The 20,057-nt window shown below is 41.4% G+C and overlaps 1 protein-coding gene across 1 annotated transcript in view; it reads left to right on the top strand.

Annotated features, from left to right (window-relative positions):
- The window catches only part of Nusap1 (nucleolar and spindle associated protein 1), a 28,636-nt gene extending 8,764 nt beyond the window's left edge, over positions 1-19,872 (top strand). The window contains exons 3-11 of the mRNA XM_005006219.4: positions 2,717-2,860; positions 3,839-3,995; positions 6,740-6,838; positions 8,357-8,454; positions 12,326-12,507; positions 13,668-13,828; positions 15,558-15,674; positions 18,200-18,308; positions 19,227-19,872. Of these exons, the coding sequence (XP_005006276.1) occupies positions 2,717-2,860; positions 3,839-3,995; positions 6,740-6,838; positions 8,357-8,454; positions 12,326-12,507; positions 13,668-13,828; positions 15,558-15,674; positions 18,200-18,308; positions 19,227-19,323 (1,164 nt within the window). The 3' untranslated portion in view covers positions 19,324-19,872. The remainder of the gene's footprint in view (positions 1-2,716; positions 2,861-3,838; positions 3,996-6,739; positions 6,839-8,356; positions 8,455-12,325; positions 12,508-13,667; positions 13,829-15,557; positions 15,675-18,199; positions 18,309-19,226) is intronic.
- The last annotated feature ends 185 nt before the right edge of the window (positions 19,873-20,057 follow it).

Here is a 20,057-nt window from a genome sequence, read left to right as displayed (position 1 = left end):
GCAGCCTGGGCAGCCCAGGATGCATACAGGGACTGCAGGGCCCGACATTGGGCAGGTGGCTCCACCTCAGCCTCAGCCTCTTCCCTGGTGAGTAACAGTACTAGGAACATCTTCCTGCAGACTGGACCGCAAGGGTAGTAGCATAGGTAGGGCACCCAGCATCAAAGCCAAATGCAGCCAATGGGCCTGTTGGCTTCCTGCACCCCTAGGACCAGGCATGAGCCACCAGGCTCCTCAGGGAGAGGTGGCCCCGAGTCTCCCAGGGTGCTGGTGCCAGGAACCCTAAACACTGAGATGCTGGGCTTTGCCTTGGAGCTGTCCACAGGGTTTGGGGCCCTGGGGCTGCACTCCCCACAATATACACACACATTAAGCCCCCCTTTAAGCTCCTCCCCCATGGCCCAGCCATTGCAGTTGCCTATACCCCACACCCCACACAGCACACCCCAACATTTTTTTCCCCTCAATGTAGTGCAGGCTACCCTTACACTCACTTATGTAGCCCAGGCTACCTTCTAATTCCTGAGTGTTGGGATTACAGGCGTGTACCACCACACTCAACCTAACACATTTGTTTTATATTGTAATTCTCAAACATATTTCCCCCAAAATAAGATCTGACTGGAAAATATGCTCTAGGATGATTTTTCAGGATGCTTGTAATATAAGACCTACCCCAGAAATAAGCCCCAGTTAAGACTGTCAGCTGCACACATTTAGTACATCCATTGCAACACACAAATGAATGCACTGAATTATAAAATAATATATAATTAAGTATAAATAATATTATTGATATTAATACTTAAAATAAATGGTAATAAAATGAAATATTTATAAATATCCAAGTGGACACCTTTGGACAAGCGGTAAACACCTGTATAAAGCAACTAGAATATAGACACTGCACAAATAACATGTGCCTTTGATAAAAATGGATGTGGCTGTGTCTCATGAATAATTCAATATGTTATGTGTTATAGTGGATATACTCAATGCACTTGTGTGAAATGTTTTCTGATTTTTTTATTTTGAGACAAGATCTCACTACATGGTCCAGGCTGACCTTGAACTCACTATGTAGCCTAGAGGATCCTCCTGCCTCAACCTCCTGAGTGCTGGGATTACAGGTTGTGTGCCACCAAGCCCAGCTTGCAAATCTGTTTAATTACTAATCAGAGAAAAGTATAATTTTTAACATATAGGTGCTGAGCTATCAAAAATATAAATGAATATGTCATCAAGAGATACCTAGTTGTATATAAATAGCCATTTAAACTAAGCTTAAAAGTAACAATTGTTTTTCACTGTAATCTATTTTTTAGCATTTGGAGTGGTTTGCTTTAGAGTTTTTTGTTTATTTTGTATTTTTGTGCTAGGGATCAAACCCAGGGAGTTGCGTTTGAGGGTTTTGTTTTGTTTTTTAAAGGATATATATGTTGATTTTTTTTTTTCTTTTTCTTTTTATCGGTACCAGGGATCAAACTCACAACTGCCTGCTTGCAAGGCAGGTGCTTATGCCGCTGAGCTAAATCCCCAGCCCCTATGTTGATTTTAAACTAGAGTTTATCCAGGGTTGGTGGTGCATGCCTGTAATCCTAGTACTGGGGAAGCTGAGGCAGGAGGATTGCCATGAGTTCGAGGCCAGCCTGTGCTACATAGTGAGTCCAGGCCAGCCTAAACTATGTAGCAAAACAAAACAAAAAACTGGAGTTGCTTATGAAAAATACATCAAAATCAAATTCTTTTCGGTTTCTGGATACCAGGGGATGCTTTAGAGGCCTTCACAGTCAGAGCAATAATTTGCGTGGTATCTTTCCCTAATGCTGTCTAGTTTTACATTTAAATCTTTCATCTCTCAGATTTCATTTTGGTGTGAGAGAATGGCCAAGTTGTTTCCCACCAAAAATATAAAAACATAGCTAGCTGGGCTCAGTCACATACTCCTGTAACTCCAACACTCAGGAGGCTGAGGCAGGAGGGTTGCCACAAATTCAAGGCTAGCCTGCACTACCTAGCAAGGTTCTGTCTCCAAAACAAACAACAAAAAAAAGCTAACTCATTTGCTTTTTTAATAGTTTATCTTTTTTTTTTTTTTTTTTTTTTTTTTTTTGGTATCGCGCTTCAAACTCAAGATCACGTACTCGCCAGGCAGGCAGGCACTTATGCCACTAAGCTAAGCTTTTTGAAAAAAAAAATTTTCTTTTTTTTTTGAAACAGGGTCTCGCTATGCAGTTCAGGCTGGCCTTGAGCTCACTTTGTAGCCCAGGCTGGTCTCAAACTCGCAATGATCCTCCTACCTCAGTCTCCTGAGTGCTGGGATTATAGGTGCTAATTAGCATTGTGTATTGAATAACAAACATAACTGTCCTTATTAATATGAAGGACAACTTTTATCAGTGATTTGTTGTATAATAGGTCTATTTGGGATCTTCTGATACCTAACCATACAATTTTCATATTGTACCTTCTTATTAACAGTGCTTTGCTTTTCTCTTTTCTTTTCTTTTCTTTTCTTTTCTTTATTACTGCAGAATTGAATCCAAGGCCTTCACACTGAGCCACATTTGACTTGGGATCTCGCTAATAGGCTAAATTGTCCAGGCTGTGCTTGAATTTGCAACCCTCCTACCTCAGCCTTGCATCTGTTAAATTCTGATTCTGAGCATCATAACTCTATAAGTAGGACATGACAGATCAATGTGTTTCTTTTCAGGATGAAAGTCAAGCTTTTCAATCCTCCTGTGATGAGAACGAGGTACAGATTAACGGCAAGGAACAAACCGAGAAGGAGGCAGAGGAACACATCACCAAAACAAGGAGACGTCGCCAGACAGTCTACTGGAACCCCGCGTCCCGGGTGAGCAGGACCTGCAGCCTGTGCTGCCATTGGCGCCTTCTTCGCTGGCTTTGCCTGTTGATTCTCTGGTGATGCTGGGTGGCTGGAGGGTACACAGACATGTGTCATGCCTGATTACTGTGTCCTGGGTCTGGGTACTTGGGAAACAATGACTAAGTATTTAGTGTAAATTAAATATTTGTTGAGCAAATGTGAATGGTCATTAAATGTTTACCAAAGAAAGGTGAAGTAAATAAGGAAAACCAATGGAGCATATTTTTGTTTTGTTTTTATTAGTACATGTTTGCAGTATGTAACATTCACATTCATTTTAGGGAGTAGCTACACATGTACTCAACATACCTTGATTCTTTTTATTCCCCTTCTCTTCTCCCTCCATGTCTATATCCCCTTTCCACTTGGAGAAGTATGGTTTACAATTCCCTTTTTCTGTGTGGCATGGTGGGGCACACCTGTAATCCCAGCACTTGGGAGGCTGAGGCAGGAGGATTGCTGCAATTTTGAGGCCGCCCTGAACTGCACAGCCTGATCCTGTCTCAAAAATAAAAAGTTCTCTGTTTTGTGTATCTTGCCCCTGGCCCAGTCATGTTTGGTCTTTCAACAGCGTGGTAATGTGACTATGGGCTTCTTCACTTGATTCTGGGCAGTCTCTGCATGCAGATGTCACTTTAACCAGGCACAGTCCTACTGTCTTATTTCTTCACTTCACACCCCCCCCCCATCAGCAGACTACCTGGGTCTTACATCACAGGTAACAGAGGTCATCTTTCCGTTCCTTCCGATGGTCCTGAGTATACTCTTTTCCCAGGTTCACATTGTTATGCCACTGGGTGGGGCCGAAAACCAAACCTACCATTCTGTGTCTTACTCTATGTTTGTTTTAACCATTTTGCTTCCTCATTTGGTACCTATCTGTAGAAGGCAGTGATTACTTATTTTTCATTTAAATTACTTATTTCCTTTGTAAATTTATAACAGGAGCATTCTGAGATAAGCCTAAATCATCTCACTGAATCGCAGAATCAAGAAGACCAGGAAAACAGGGAACTTGGAACTACTGGAAAAATCCCTTTTCTATCAGACAAGTGCCTTGGAGAGAAGCATGCAGTTTCCTCAGGAAAAAGTGAAATAAATGGTATGTCAAGACTAAAAACTGCCAGTGCAAGCCAGATGTGGTGGCATATGCCTGTAATCCCAGTACTCAGGAGGCTGAGGCAGGAGGATTACTTCAAGTTTGAGGCCAGTGTGAGCTACAAAGTGAGTTCAAGGCCAGCCTAAACTGCACAGTGAAAGCCTGTCTCAAAAAGACCCAAAAAACAAAAAAAGGAAAAGAAACTTTTATAGCATGTGCCAGGCTGGCTGTGGTGTTGCATGCTTGTAATCCCAGCACTCAGGAGGCTGAGGCAGAATGATCACTGAAGTTCAAGGCTAGCCCGAACTACATAGTAAGACATTGTCTCAAAACAATAACAAAATTGCCAGGTAATTTTTCCCTATGCCTCATTTCATTCTGTAAGTAAGTATCACAAACTGGGCAGCTTAGAACCACAGAGACTGATTCTCTCACAGTACAGGGAGCCCCAAGTCCAGAAGAAGGTGGCAGCAGAGCCATGTGTGTCTGAGACCCCAGTACCTTCCTCACCTCTCCCTTCCTGGTGGGACTGTGGCTTCCTGGTGCTCCTTGGCCTACAGCGTACTGCACTGCTCTCTGTCTCCGTTATAAAGAGCATCCAAGCTCAGCCTGGACTGCAGAGGCTCTGGATCAGAAAAAAAGAGGAAGGTAGAAAGAGTTGTGGCAGAAAGCATAGGGACATTAATCTCTCTGTGGTCACAGGAGAGCTCTCACTTTCATCTCAGTCCCCTTAGCCAACTGTAGAGCAGGGAAATCTGCGGAGTTACTCATTTTTCTTCTTTTTTTTGGCTGGAGAAGTTGTTTGGGGAATCTAAGGATTGAGCCCAGGGCCAGCCACACACTTAGTATGCTGTCTACCTTTGTGCTACATCTCTGCCTGTTTTTAACAAGTCTCTCCAGCTCATTTTGATTCAGGTATTCTCAATGGTGTGTGTGTGTGTGTGTGTGTGTGTGTGTCAGTGTGTGTGTGTGTCAGTGTGTGTCAGTGTGTGACTATGGAGTGAACCCAGGGCTTTTACACTGAGCTATGTCCCCATCCCTTTGTTAGTTTTTAATTTTGAGACAGGGTCTCAGTAAGTCACTTAATTGCGCAGGCTGCCCTTGAACGTGCAAGCCTCCTGCCTCAGCTTATAGAGTGCTGGGGTTTCAAGCGTGCACCACCATGCCTGGCATAGAACTATTTTTAAATCATGATATAAAGCAAGATGAAATATGCAAGTTGACAGTGAGAGTGTCCAGGACTTGGTTTCTCTTTCCTGATAAAGGGAAGATAGGCCAGTGAGTTGGATTCATCTGGTAAGCCACAGGCAGTTTGTAGCCATGTAGTTTCTTAGAGAAGAAATGAGCTTATTATTATGTAATTTTGGACCTAGATTACTAAGTGTTCCTATGTATGTCTTATTCAGACTTCCAGGTTTCTCAAAGAAGGATCTGCCCTAGCCTTTTCTCTAGTCTATTAATGTTTATGTGCCCACTATATATCCACATGGGTGCTGTTCCTGAGCTCGCTGACTGACAGGAATATGTGCCCCATTCCTCATGATCGGGTTTCTTTTTGTTCATTTGTGGTACTAGGGATTGAACCCAAGGCCCTTGAATTACATGGTGCTCTGACATGGCACTTGATTGAATGAGACAGGGTCTCACTGTATTTTAGGCAGGTCCAGAACTCTCAGTAATCCTCCTGCCTCTGTTCTGAATGCTGGGGTTACAGGTGTGCACCACCACACCCAACCTGTGTGTACCATTACACCCAACTTGTAGTACTTCTTACATTTTATTTTGAGACACTCTTGCTGAATTCCCCTGACTGAACTTGAATTTGAAATTTCAAATTCATTTTTTGAGTTACTGGAATTAAAGGTGTACACTGGCTGCAGCGAATTGTGTTTTCTTTCTTTTTTTTTTCGGTACCAGGGATTGAACTCATGATCTTGCGCTTCTCAGGCAGGTCCTCACACCTCTGAGCTAAATGCCCGGCCCTGCTAAATTGTGTTTTCTTTTTCGTTTTCTTCGTTTTTATCGGTACCAGGGATCGAACTCACGACTGCCTGCTTGCAAGGCAGGCGCTTATGCTGCTGAGCTAAATCCCCAGCCCCCATAAATTGTGTTTTCTTAAAGAATTTTCTTTTTCTTTCTTTTTTTGGTACAGAGGATTGAATTTACAACTTCATGCTTGCCAGACAGGTACTAGCACCACTGAACTAAATCCTGGCCCAAGAATTTTGTTACATAAATGTACAGAGTACAAAAGGTTCACTGGTGTTTTTTTCATATTAAACCTTATAACTAATCTTTTTAATTTTCTTTTTTTCTTTTTTGTGTGTATATATTGGGATGAGGAGATACTGGGTATGAACCCAGGGTCCTTGAACTGAGCTACATCCCCAACCTTTTATTTTGAGACAAGATCTTAAGTTACCGTGTCATCCAGGCTGGGCTCAAACTTAGTCTTTCTGCTTCAGCCTTCTGGAATGCTAACATTACAGGCATGTACCACCACTCCTAAATGTTTCTTAGAACTTTTTAAAAATTCATTACTTAGGTCAACAATGCTTAAGGAACTGGATATGGTGGCAAATAGCTGTAAAGTCAGCCCTCAGGAGGCTGAGGCAGGCAGATTGCTGGCAGTTCAAGACCAGCCTAAACTATATACTACATTTTTAAAAAAACATAGCAAGACTAAGTTTTTTAAAAAAAAAAAATTCATGGAAAAAATTTCATTAGTTCTGTATCTTTGGATTTAGATAATGAAGATTCAAAGGAACCCTCAGAAAAAAGTTCTCACTGTACAGATGGATTTTCCAGACTTGGGAACAGGAAAAGAACTGCAGTCACTACTCCAAGTAAGACACGGACACACACAGGAGGCAGTTGGCCCACTTTGGACTAGTGGAGTCTGCGAAAGGTAGAGGGTAAAAGCTCAGATGCTGGAACCAAGGCTGACCTTCCCTAGCTCTTGGTTTCTAGCTTTGAGGTCTTTAGTGACTTATTCTCAATGGAGCAAGCTCCTCAGTGTAAAATAAAAGTGACTGTACTACCTGATTCATCAGACAGGTAAACTTGAGATTGTCGTCGGTTACCTACCACGGCATGTACCATAACGTGTACCACAGCATGTGCCATTGCATGTACCAGGCTGTCAGTAAAAACCCGTGGAGCACTGATGCAGTACCCACCAGGTGCTAAGTTTCTAGTGGATCTAATGGACTCCATTTTTAGACATGTAAATCTCCTCCAGCTTGTACTGGTGGAACAATGCATGGCACATTCAATGGTAACTAAGTATTATATATTTTTAGTTGTTAGAATACTTAGCATGCGGGGACTACAGCTCAGTGGCACAGCTCTTGCCTGGCAAGCCCAAGATTGTGAGTTCAATTCTCAGTCCAAAAAAAGGAGAATACTTATCATATTAGAAATGTTTATATACATAATTCAAATAGCACAGAATAGTGATCAGCAAACTCTGCCCACCCACCTTGGTTAGTTTTCTCTCTCTTGCACTAAGAATGCTTTTCTCACTTTTAAAGCATTCTTTTGCTTTATGTAGCCACAAAGCCTCCAAGCCCATGAACAGAAAGTCCGTTATCCCTTACCATACAGCTTTCTAAGCATTATAAAGTACCAAATTTGAGGGACTGGTGGTTATATCTTAGTCACAGAAATATGTGCTTAGCATATAGGAGGCCCTGCCTTTAATCCCTAGTGCCACCCTCCATCAAATTCGTGATGATTAAATGAAACCCATTTAACTAACTCCTCAGTAGGACAAGACAGTCTAATATTCTTCTTTACACTAAGCCAAGCTGACAGGGAAATGGGCAATGGGGAATCAGTGAATGTTTAGTGGTCTATAAGATGAATATCCTTTGCTGAGAGTATTTTAAAAACTGCATGCTTTGAAATTAAAATTTAGGGTGGGGCGTGGGGGCATATACTATAATCCCTGTACTTGAGAGGCTGATGCAGGAGGATCTTTGTGAGTTCGAGACCAGCCTAGGTTAAGAAGTGAGCTAAAGACTAGTCTCTCCTTAGCCTCAAAAGACAAAAAAAAAATAATAATAGTAATTAAAGTTTTAGGAAATAGGTATTAAAGTTGAATGTTGCATGGCATGATAGTACATGCCTGTAATCCCAGCACTCAGGAGGCTGAGGCAGGAGGATTGCTGGGAATTTGAGGCCACCCTGAGCTACATAATGAGTTTAAGGTGAGCTTGAACTATGTAGTATGACTTTGTCTCCAAAAATAAAAAATAAAGAATGTTAGGAATGTAAAAAAAAAAAAAGATTTTTAACAGAAAAAAACAAGAAATGGACTAAATGGATTGTCATAATTTTCATATTTTGGGGAAATATTCTAGACTTTAAAAAGCTCCATGAGGCTCATTTTAAGGAAATGGAGTCCATTGATGAATATATTAAGAGACGAAAGAAATACCACTCATCTCATGAAATGAAGGTATGTAGATAAAATTCATATTCTTATTGGTACTAAACTGTTTGGTTTTAATTTTGAAGCCATGTTAATACAGCCAGTTCTGTACAGCTACCCGAGGGATCATTTTGCTTGTGTTTAACGTATCTTTATCTTGAAATTGCTTCCCTCACCTGGAAGATTTTCAAGTCTCCAGATGAAATAAGATGCCCTCACTGTGAGAATGCAGTTCCAGAGTGACAACAGGTTCTTTTTTCCCTGACATTTTGCCCTCCATTCATCAAGAATGGACTGAGTATGGCTGAAGTCATCGTCACCAAGGAGACAGTGGGGCACAGTGGCTCCCTAAGGGCACCTGTGGTAACAGCTCCCTAGGGTCTGCAGGCCAGGCCTTGCTGGACTCGGTGCCCTTTCCAGGAAGAAGAGGTGATGCAGGCAGCCTGGAGTTTGACTTGGGGTAATGAGCTGATAGCATCCTAGGAAATTGATGTAATTGGTATCTGGGGTTAAGAGGGCTGAGAAACATTTAGTTTGGAATTTAATGATATATGAAAACCTATTTGTCAGAAAGCATTTAAGGCAGTTTATGGTATTAAATATAACAGGAGACACTGTGAAGTCCATTTAAAAGTGGCACAGAAGCTGGATGTGGGGGGACATACCTGTGGTGGGAAATCTAAGGCAGGAAGGTCTTGCCATTTTGAGGCCAGCTGGACTATATAGTGATAGTGAATTCAAGGCCAACCTGAGAGACATGATGAGACCTGTCGTCCCCCCACTTCCCCAAAAAAGCCAGAGCAGAGGATGGGACCTGGGGATATAAATCAGTGATACAGCGGTGCTTTTAAAGTACAGTATATAAGCTTTCTGATAAGAAGCCTAATTAAAAGAACAAATGTTCATTTCAATTCAACTGTATTTATAAATCACTATTACTTAAAGACACCATCAACTTGAAAATAGCAACAAAACCGAGCCATGCTATTAAACATCTCCATGCCTTCGTCACTAACCTACAACACGGATGGAGCAGCCACAGGTATCCAGCGTGTCCGTGGTCAGGCTGCCTGACATATTAAGAAGTGGCACAAGAGGTTCGGAGGCCAGCGCAGGAGAACAGCACTGCTTTCCTACACAGGTGTGAGCCAGCTGGAAAGGTGCTTGCAAGCACCGCCCGTCCCTTTCCAGGCAGCTGGACCTATTAAGTCTTTGGTGGATCCTCAAGTGTTCCTTATTATGTAATAGGGAGAAGTTAAATTTCCAGGTAAAGACCAGAAAAACTGCTTAACTCACAAAATTTTTTTATTAGTATGTGTTTGCTATACATAACTGTCGTGACTACTTTCAATGTGGCACAGTGGACATGACGCATCTTAACTCTTTATGTCCCTTCCTCCCTCCCTTCCCCTCTCCCATTTCTTTTTTTTTTTTTTTTCTTCCCTTTCCCATTTCTTGATTGCCTTCCCATTTGCAATGGATCTATCTCCCTATTTCTTTTTATTATATATTTTGCATTTTGCTCTTAATTTTACTTTGGATTTCTCAGATGAGAGAAACCATTTGGTATTTAAACTTGTGTGTCTAATTTCACTTAACATTGTTTTCAAGTGCATCCATTTTCCTACAAATGAGTCAAATGTATCCTTTAGAGCAGAGTAGTATTCTACTGTGTACAAATACCATATTTTCTTTATCTGTTTTACCATAGGTACACAGAAAGGTTGCTTCTAAGGGTAGCTATTATGAATTGTGTGGCTATAAACACGATAGGCATATATCACTGTAATGCAATGTTTTTAACTCTTTCAGGAAGATACCTAGTGGGGGAATAGCTCTGTTAAATGTAATTTCTAATTTTAGGCTTTTGAGGAATTGCCATACTGATTTCTGTAGTGGTTGCACTTGTTTACATTCCCACCAATACTGTAGAAGGTTTCTTTTTTACTCCAAAGCCTTGCCAGCATTTGATACTACTGGATATTTTGTTGATGGCCATTCTTCCTGGGGTAAGGTGGAATCTTTTTTTTTTTTTTTTTTTTTTTTGGTCTTTTTCCTTTTTATCGGTACCGGGGATCGAACTCACGACTGCCTGCTTGCAAGGCAGGCGCTTATGCCGCTGAGCTAAATCCCCAGGCCCTGTAAGGTGGAATCTTAGTGTTATTTTAATTTGTACTTCTATAATGGCCAGTGGTGTTAAACAGTTTTTCGTGTACTTGTGTGACATTTGTATTTCTTCTTCTGAGAAATATCTATTCATTTCAGTTATATATTTTTTGATTGGGTCTTTCACTGAAAGATCTAAATGTTTTTTGAGTTCTTATATATTCTAGATGTTATTCCTCTAAGGTATAGCCAGTAAGAATTTTTTCCCATTCTGTAGGTTGTCTCTTCACTCTGTTGGTTGTTTTCCTTTACTGTACAGCAGTTCATTTGTTTTTGTCTTTTTGAGACAGGGTCTCACTATGTAGTTCAGAATGGCCTTGAGCTCAATTAGTAGCCCAGGCTGGTCTGGAACTTGTAATGATCCTCTTGCCTCAGCTTTCCAAGTGCTGGGATTATAGGCATGTGCCACCATGCCCAGCTTGTGCAGAAGCTTTTTAATTGACACGATCCCACTTGATTCTTGATTTTATTTCTGTGCAACTGGATTTCTGTTTAGAAATTCCTTGCGTATGCCTATGACTTCCAAATGTTTTACCTTTCAGTAGGTTGTTTCTGTGTTAATATTTAGGACTTTATATTTTAGTTCAGTACACAGTGAGAGACATATGCCTGGCTCCAATCTTCTGCATGTGGATAACCAATTTTCCCAGCAGCATTTGCTAAAGAGGGCATCTTTCTTCTAGCATGTTTTCAGTCTGTCAAAGATCATGTTGTTAAGGAAGATTTTTTGTTTTATTTTAGCTAAAATATTTTCTTTTCTGAGTTTTCTAGCATGCTTAGAAAGGTCTGGCCTGGGGCTGGGGATTTAGCTCAGCGGCATAAGCGCCTGCCTTGCAAGCAGGCAGTCGTGAGTTCGATCCCCGGTACCGATAAAAAAAAAAAAAAAAAAAAAAAAAAAAGGTCTGGCCTTTGCTCCTGTATTTATTTCTACTGCTTTTATTACTTCCTTCCTGTGTTTTATTCCTTCAGCCATGTTTTTATTCTTATGTAAGTCAATTATTTGTCCTATCTCCATTGTCTGGCAATGAAGTTACTTTTCTTCTTGCAACACATAATAGCTAATGATGACAATATTTTATTTATTTTGGGGTTTTTTGAGACAGGGTGTCATTATGTAGTCCAGGCTGGCCTCAGAATTGTGGCAGTTCTCCTGACTTTGCTTCCCACGTGCTGGGATTACAGCTGTGCACCACCATGCCTGGCCCTCATTTATTCTTTTGCCTGCACAGTATCTAAAAACTATAACCTAGGTGGAGCCCTTCACAGCTGTGTCAGAGTGAGCATTTCTTCCCTTTTATTTTTTTTGTGGGGCAGTGCTATTTAAGAACTTTAAAATACTGTTGCAAGGGAGTGGGTAGGGCTAGGGAGAAGGCAAGAATCATTTGTAGATTCTATGTGCTAAATCTAGAGTAGGTTCTCCTTTAAGCTTATATTTAATAAACTATGTATCACACTCTCAGCATTCCCTAGAGCTACTTGGAACTATCTGGCCTCATTTTTCCTAGTTAGAAAATACCTAGGTATGTGGCAGCCTGGAAAGGCTCTGTGGTCACAGTACATGTGGCACACGGGGATGGGTAACTGCGCGGTGGCCAGACAGCACAGGATGAAAGAGTAGGGAGAAGGGATGTGGTTCCAGTTCCAAGGGAACAGGAAACTGTGAATGCGAGCTTCTGAACTTTTCAGAGGACAGGGTACCCTGTAAGAGGCCATGCTCTTTTCTTTCCTTCAGAAGCAGCCCAGCAATGATCAGGGGGTAATGACACCTGTTCCTCCAAGAAGACTCTCTCGTGCTTGCACACCTGCCAGCCAGCAGCACTCACAAGGCCAAGACCCTGCCAGGCGGAGCGCTATGAGCGCTATGAAAGGGTTGGCCAAGCAGTCTGCTCTCTCAGCAACGAAAGTGAACGTCAGGTAAGGCGATCACTTCTAAAGTGCAGCTGGCTACCAAAAAAAGGTAATAAAATGTAGCCAAGGACACGAGTTCAGGTAGATTTGACGTTAATAAAAAGCAGAAAATAAAAGGATCAGCAATAGAAAGATTGGCAAACAGTTTTAAGTTCTCATCTTTATTTGGGTTCAGTTTTCTTGTTTGAGCCAACTGCCCTCAGCATACATTTGATAAGGATACAAGATAAGATATATTTGGTTAATCTTCATTTCATGTACTGATTTTTTTCTTTGACGTTTAGAATTCTATTTATTGAGTTAGCATGGAATATGAGGTACCTATAATTCATGGTTCTAATTGTATTTAATGCTACTTAATACCACAGTCAAAGAGCGAGCTAAGCTTCACTTCACAGTCATGTACCCAGCATCCTGCACCTCACAGCATCTGTCCTAGCACACATGACTGCCCAGTGCTGCAACAGAGCTTGAGGAATGGTCTAGGGACATGACTAGGGATCACCATGAACACTTGTAAGTCCAAAAGTTCCACTCTGTTGGCCCCACAAACAATAAACGTATTCCTATATACTTACCTATGTCATTACTGGATTTTATTAAATCTATCCATTGATTGAAGGCTCACTGTTATTTTGTTAACCATGAAGACAAAAGTTGGTTTCCAGTGACTGCTGACAGACGTGTTATCCATGGTAAAATGCTTCTTAATTTCAGAGATGTTAAAATGTAGAAAACAACCTGCATCAGAGAATCACTGAAATACATTCATGGCGATTTGCCATGAAGACAGACTAGGCTAATTTATAGACCGCTCAAAGGAGTGACATCACGGTATTCTAGGAAGATGTGATCATCACTCTCTTGGCCCTCGGACCTCGAATCACAGTGTGTGTGTGTTAAGAGGCGCCTTCTTGGATTAGCTCCTGAATTGTAACTCCAAGCCTATAGCTGTATCCTCACACTGCCTCACAGGTCAGTGGCCAAGTGGAAATACCAAAGATTCTAAATGTGTATTTTACAAGTATTGAAAAATGAAAGTTGACACATGATTTGTTTTGGCATCGGCCTCTCAAAAACATGTTTCCTGCCTGGAGATGCTCAAGTGGTGTCATTTGTAAACCTCACATAAGAACTTGTATCTTGCACTCCACAATCCTGTTTAGGTTTTCAGCTGCTACTAAAGATAATGAGCATAAGCATTCACTGACCAAGACTCCAGCCAGAAAGTCTCCACATGTGACCACATCTGGGAACATGTTAAAAGGCCAAGCTGTGTTAAGGACACCCACATTAAAGACCACCAAGAGGAATTCTGCTGCTGCTGGTAAAAAGCTTCATCTTTAAGCCATGTAACTTCCTGAAAGTATCTTTCCCTAAAGCTTCTCTGTATCTATAAAGTCAAAAGTAGTTGGGCATGATGCCTGTAATCCCAACACTCATGCGGCAGAGGCAGGAGGATTGCTGTGAGTTCAAAGCTAGCTTTGGCTACAAAGTAAGTTCAAGGCCAGCTTGAACTGCTTAGTGAAACCTGTCTCAAAAAGACCAAAAAAAAAAAAAAAAAAAAGCAAAAATGTTATAGCCAGGGGTGGTGGTGTATGCTTGTACACCTGGTATGCTACTTGGAGAGCCTGAGAAGGAGGATTGCAAGTTTGAAGCCAGTCTGTACCAATAAAAGTAAAATATTAAACAAAAAAAATTTTTTTTAAATTTAAAGGTCTAGAAATATGGTTCAGTGAAAAGTCTCTGAAATTAATCCCCAGTAACATTTTAAAAATCTTAGGGGCAGGGGCTGGGGATTTAGCTCAGCGGCATAAGCGCCTGCCTTGAAAGCAGCCAGTCGTGAGTTCGATCCCTGGTACTGATAAAAAAAAAACTTGGGGGCCGGGGATTTAGCTCAGGGTTACATAACCACCTGCCTTGCAAGTGCGCTATTGCAAGTTTGATCCCCGTATCCGCTCCCCCCTCCCCCCGCAAAAAAAAAAAACCAACAGCAAAAAAATCTTAACTTCCACCATTCTGATGTATGTTTCACTGTTTTTTTTTTTTTTACTGGTAACTGAATCCAGGACCTTTCCTTTTTTTTGGTCTTTTTCCTTTTTATCGGTACCAGGGATCGAACTCATGACTGCCTGCTTGCAAGGCAGGCGCTTATGCCGCTGAGCTAAATCCCCAGCCCATTATTGGTACAATTTAGATATACACAATGATCGTATTCATGAGGCCCTTTTCACTGAGCCACATTCCCAACTTTTTTTTTTAAACTTGTGATCCTCTTGATTCGATTCCCAATTGCTAGGATTACTGGTGTGTGCCACAGTACCCTGTAGACACTTTACATCCTTAAATGAGAATAGCCTTTTTAGGACTCTTCATCCATATGCATTAAGTGTCTTTATATCTGTTTAAGTTAATAACAATAGGTTGATTTTTTTTTTTTTTTTTTTTTGGTCTTTTTCCTTTTTATCGGTACCAGGGATTGAACTCACGACTGCCTGCTTGCAAGGCAGGCGCTTATGCCGCTGAGCTAAATCCCCAACCCCATCCCAGCTGTCTCTTCAAACAGGGTTTTAGATGCCCTAAGAAATGTCATGGCATTCAGATGATTTGAGAGCTTCCAGGGAAGAATAGCTACTGATTAGCTTTCCAAGTTCTTTTCTCCCCCTCTTTAATCCTACATCTGCTTTAGACTATTCATATAGATGGTCGTAGCCTGCTTAGTCTGCTGAAACACTACCAGAAACTGTGGCTCCTAAACAGCAGACTCTAAGATCCAGAGTCTAGATCAGGGTGCTAGCCTGGTCTGGTCTTGTGGACTCCTGACTTGTATCTCCAGGTGGCAGAAAGCTCTAGGGAGCACTATGAGAGCCCTTAGAAAATACTAATGTTGTTCATGACCCACTTACCTCCCCAAGGGCCTGCCCCTAATACCGGTCACACTGTGGGGGGACTAGAGTAGTTTGACTGAGAAATGATACTTTGATTAAAACCATTAAGGCAGGTCCTTTTCCCTAGTTAAGGCCTTTGGTGTTTTGAGGATTTCTGTTTGTTTTTAGGTATCACCCCATTCAATCTGACAGCCAAGGGAATGCAGACTCCTGTCTCCAGTAAGAAACCAGTATTTGATCTCAAAGCAAGTTTGTCTCGTCCCCTCAACTATGAGCCACACAAAGGTATGGCGGGGATTCTCCAGATATGGGGCCTATAAGAGATTTCAGATTCAGTGTCTCTGAAGATGTAACCAAGTTCAGTGACTCAAATCCACACCTGCAGAGCTGTGTCCTCTGCCCCTACTTCCACATGGAGCTAAAGTTCTAAATAGTGTCCTGTGAACAAAGACTAAATAACGGATTTATGTAAGCTTTTATTAACTGAACGTTTAATTTCTTTTTTTTTTGTCTTTTTCCTTTTTATCGGAACCAGGGATCGAACTCACGACTGCCTGCTTGCAAGGCAGGCGCTTATGCCGCTGAGCTAAATCTCCAGCCCCGAAAGTTTAATTTCTAAAGAATGTTACTACAGGGGGCTGGGATTTAGCTCAATGGCATAAGCTCCTGCCTGGCAAGCATAAGGTCATGAGTTCGATCCCCAGTATCAATAAATAAATGAATGAATGAATAAATGTTACTACAACAAAAGTAATAAAATTTTAGCCCGTATCATTAAGTTAGCTTCTTAAGGTCTCACCCTGCAGCTCATGTGAATAATGGGACTACGAGAACATACCTGTTTGAGTCTGTGCATTTTTGTTTTCTTCATCTCACATTTATTTGTAATGAGTACATTTAGGAATTTTCTAGTGTGTAGCACAGTAAGTCGTCACATTATACAAGAGACCTCTTTAACACAACCCTCCTGACACGCTGGAACCTGCGTCCGTCCTTTCACTAGCACCTCATCAGCCCTCCTGACTCTCTCCTGACCCTGGAAACCACTGTTCCTTTCCACCTCTTAGTTCAACCACTTTTGAGAGAATGTACAGTATTTGTCTTTTTATGAATGGCTATTTTCATTAGCATGATGTTCTCTGAGATCATCCACGGTGTTGAAATTCAGGCTAAAAAGTATTTCACTGTATATATGTGCCACATTTTCTTGTCTATCCATTCATCCGACAGGATAACTTCACAACTTATTAGTATTGTAAACAATGCTGTATGGAGGGAGTATTGGCAAATGCCCAGAAATGAGAATTGCTACCTATGTTCCCAGTTCTAATTCCAACAAAATCTATCCCAAATATAAACAGGTAACAATAATCACAAACTACATTGCCAAGATGCTACTTTAAAACATAATACTTACACAATCAGGGGATAAAGTAGTTGGGTGTAGGCTTCTTTCAGTGTACTGGGCAACTGGATTTCATTTTGAAGTTTTTAAAATATATTTTGGGCCAGAGATTTAGTTCAGGGGCATCAGCACCTGCCTGGCAAGTGCAAGGTGCTGAGTTCAATCCCTAGTACCAATAAATAAATAAAATGAAATAAAAAAATAAAATTTTAGTTTAGGGCTGGGGATATATAGCTCAGTGATAGAATGGTTGCCTAGCATGTGCATAGTTCCCAGAGTGAGAATGAGTGAGACTCTGCAGACTGAGTCAGTCCCCAGAACAAAAAAAAAAAAAAAAAAAAAAAAAAAGCCAGGCATGGTGACGCATACCTGTGATCCCAGCATGTAGGAGGCTGAGGCAAGAGGCTTGCCACAAATTCAGAGTCAGCCTGAGCTGTATCATGAGACCCTGTCTCCAAACACAATAGGGGAAAAAAAACTTTTTCTTTCTGTGGTGAAGAATTTAGAAATGACACTTTCTTTTTTTTTTTTTTTGTTTCCTTTTATCGGTACCAGGGATCGAACTCATGACTGCCTGCTTGCCGCTGAGCTAAATCCCCAGCCCCTTTTTTGTCTTTTTTGAGACGGGATCTCCCTATGCAGTTCAGGCTGGCCTTGAGCTCACTTTGTAGCCTAGGCTGGTCTCAAACTCACAGTGATCCTCCCATCTCAGCCTCCCGAGTGCTGGGATTACAGGCGTGAACCACCATGTCTGGAAGAAATGACACTTTCTTATTTTGAGAAGAAAAATCTGGTTTCCATCTGTGGAATGCAGTAAGAATGAATCTACTTTTTCAGACCCCCAAAACTCGGACTCCAGAGGCAGTAAAAGTGAGGCTCTAATCCTTTCCCTTGCCAGTGTGGTGCCTGTACACACAGGCACACCACAGCTGAGAAGTTATGTGGTTTTATTCCTAACTCGCAGGAATCTCTCCCCCAACCTCCCGTGGTCTGGGATCTGGGGTTCATTCTTTATCCCAAACAATCTATCCTAGCCTGTATCTGATACTCCCCTTTTTGTACCTTGCCCCCATTCCTTTTTGTAGCTATTTATGACCTTTTGGCTTCTTAAGAATAGAACCTGTAATTCAGAAAAACTTGTTTGCTTAGTACCTTATCTCTCTTGTGAGTCATTTTATAGCCTGTGTGTCTGTCTATATCTGACCCAGCTAATTCTGTGAATAGGGACCTTTTGAGTGGTTAATGAAATATGGCCCAATTAAAACTATTTTTGTCTCTTACAATGTGGAATTAAAATAGTAACGAATTACACTGGCAGATATAGGAATCAAGTAGCTACCGAAGAACATTACAAATTCAGAACTATAACTAAAAGAATATTAAAACTGTCTTTGTCTTAACTTAGGAAAGCTGAAACCCTGGGGGCAATCTAAAGAAAATAATTCTCTGAATGAACATGTGAGCAGAGTGAGTTACCATAAGAAAACTTACAAGCAACCTCCTCTCCATACCAGGTAAGGACATATTTATTGTTATTTTTCTGTTTTAAAAAGCAATATACAGAATCACTGCTGAAGGACAGAATCTCAGGTCAGAAGTGGAATGTCTAGCCAGGCAGATAGCAGCCTGGAGGTGGACACTAGTCCCTCCGGGTAAGCTGCATGACCTAATGACCTTCTTAAAAGATTTTCTCACTTCTTATTGCCACTGCTTGAGGACCAACTGTCCATGTGGATCTTAAGCGGGCAAAACTCATGTTCAATAGCAACATGGAGTCCCTTATAGAGCTTTGTACACCTACACAGCCCAGGTAACTCTAAGTCAGGGGGTCTGAGCAGAGGCCCAGTATCTCTGAGGCACCACAGGTGACTGGGATGAGGTAGATTCAAGAGTGCTGGTCTTGCATGTGACTGTCCCTCCAGATACCAGTTTCCTACCCAAGCACCTTAACACTTAAGTAGACGTCTCCTGGCCTACAGTTAGCCTTCTTCCAGGTCTTTACCAATGATGTTTGTCTTTAAGATAGGTAACGTGGTCTTGGCCTTTTTCTCTTTGTGTAATCCGCTCCAGAAAATAAAAGTGACGTAAATGTGGTCATAGTTCTAGCACTTCCCCAGACTGTGTGATTGTGAGCTTGACCTGACACTTAGACATTTCTCATTTAAAATACATTTGTAGAGCACAGGATTTTAATTCTGTCACCAAGGTGCCTTCTAATTCTAGTCTCATGGATGATTTCTGAATGCAGAGCTTAGATCAGTGAGCTACAGCAGATGCCAGAACCTGCAGGTAGAGCACAGTGGCCACAGGGGTTTGTTCTGCACAAGCGTCCAGATGCTGTCTACATGTAGACAGCAGTCCAGCAGTCGCTACTCACAGTGTCTATCATGGATGGAGGTTCGCTCCAACTAACTATGGCCTGTCCTCCTCAGGGAAGAGCAACGAAAGAAACACGAGCAAGAACGAAAGGAGAAGAAAGCCAAGGTTCTGGAAGCTCGAAGGGGCCTCACTGTGGTTAAAGATAGATGATTTTTAATTCCTGTAAATACTACTTCATTCACTTTCCCTCTATATATATTTCTACACTGTCCTTGTTTTCCTACCAGTAACTTTTGTTCATTATATATGTAGCCTGTCAGTTCACATGCCACAGCTCTGAAAGGCATAAACATCTTAACGTTCATAAATTCTTTGGAATGGCTTTAAGCCTTTGTACAGCTCATCCTAAGATTCATAACCTGTAATGTCAACATATTTCTGCTTGCTGGTGCTAATGTTAACAGGTTGGCAGTACTCTTCCATCCAAGAGCATTTACCCAAGGGCACTGCACTGTACTACAAGCTTCAAAAGAATCTGCACAATGAAAAGTGAATGGGGAAAGCTGCGGTAAGACAGTCACCCCTTCATCCTCTACAGAAGCTACTAATCTTACCAAGCTGGCCCTATGGTTTAGTGATAGCATCAGTATTTTGCCTGTGTGAAAAATATTTTGTTTAGCATACTAGCACCTTTGTATACCTTTATATAATTGCCATTTGTTAGTTGCTATATTCTTAAAAATAAAACTCCACAACTGATTCTAGTCTTGCTTATTTAAAAGAAAAAGCTACATAGCTCCATCAAAATTGGAGAGATGGGATGTAGCTCAGTAGCAGAGTGACTGCCTAGCTTGATCCAGTCCCCAATAACACACACACGCAGATTACTGCTTTCAAGATCTGTTTTTGTTGTTTGAGACAGTCTTGCTATGTAGCTGAGGCTG

The sequence above is a fragment of the Cavia porcellus genome, unplaced genomic scaffold (genome assembly GCF_034190915.1).
Source record: "Cavia porcellus strain 051 isolate PalLab524CR breed Dunkin Hartley unplaced genomic scaffold, mCavPor4.1 scaffold_6, whole genome shotgun sequence".
Lineage (NCBI taxonomy): Eukaryota > Metazoa > Chordata > Mammalia > Rodentia > Caviidae > Cavia > Cavia porcellus.
The sequence above is the reverse complement of the archived record's forward strand: the minus strand, read 5'-3'. Positions and strand labels throughout refer to the sequence as shown.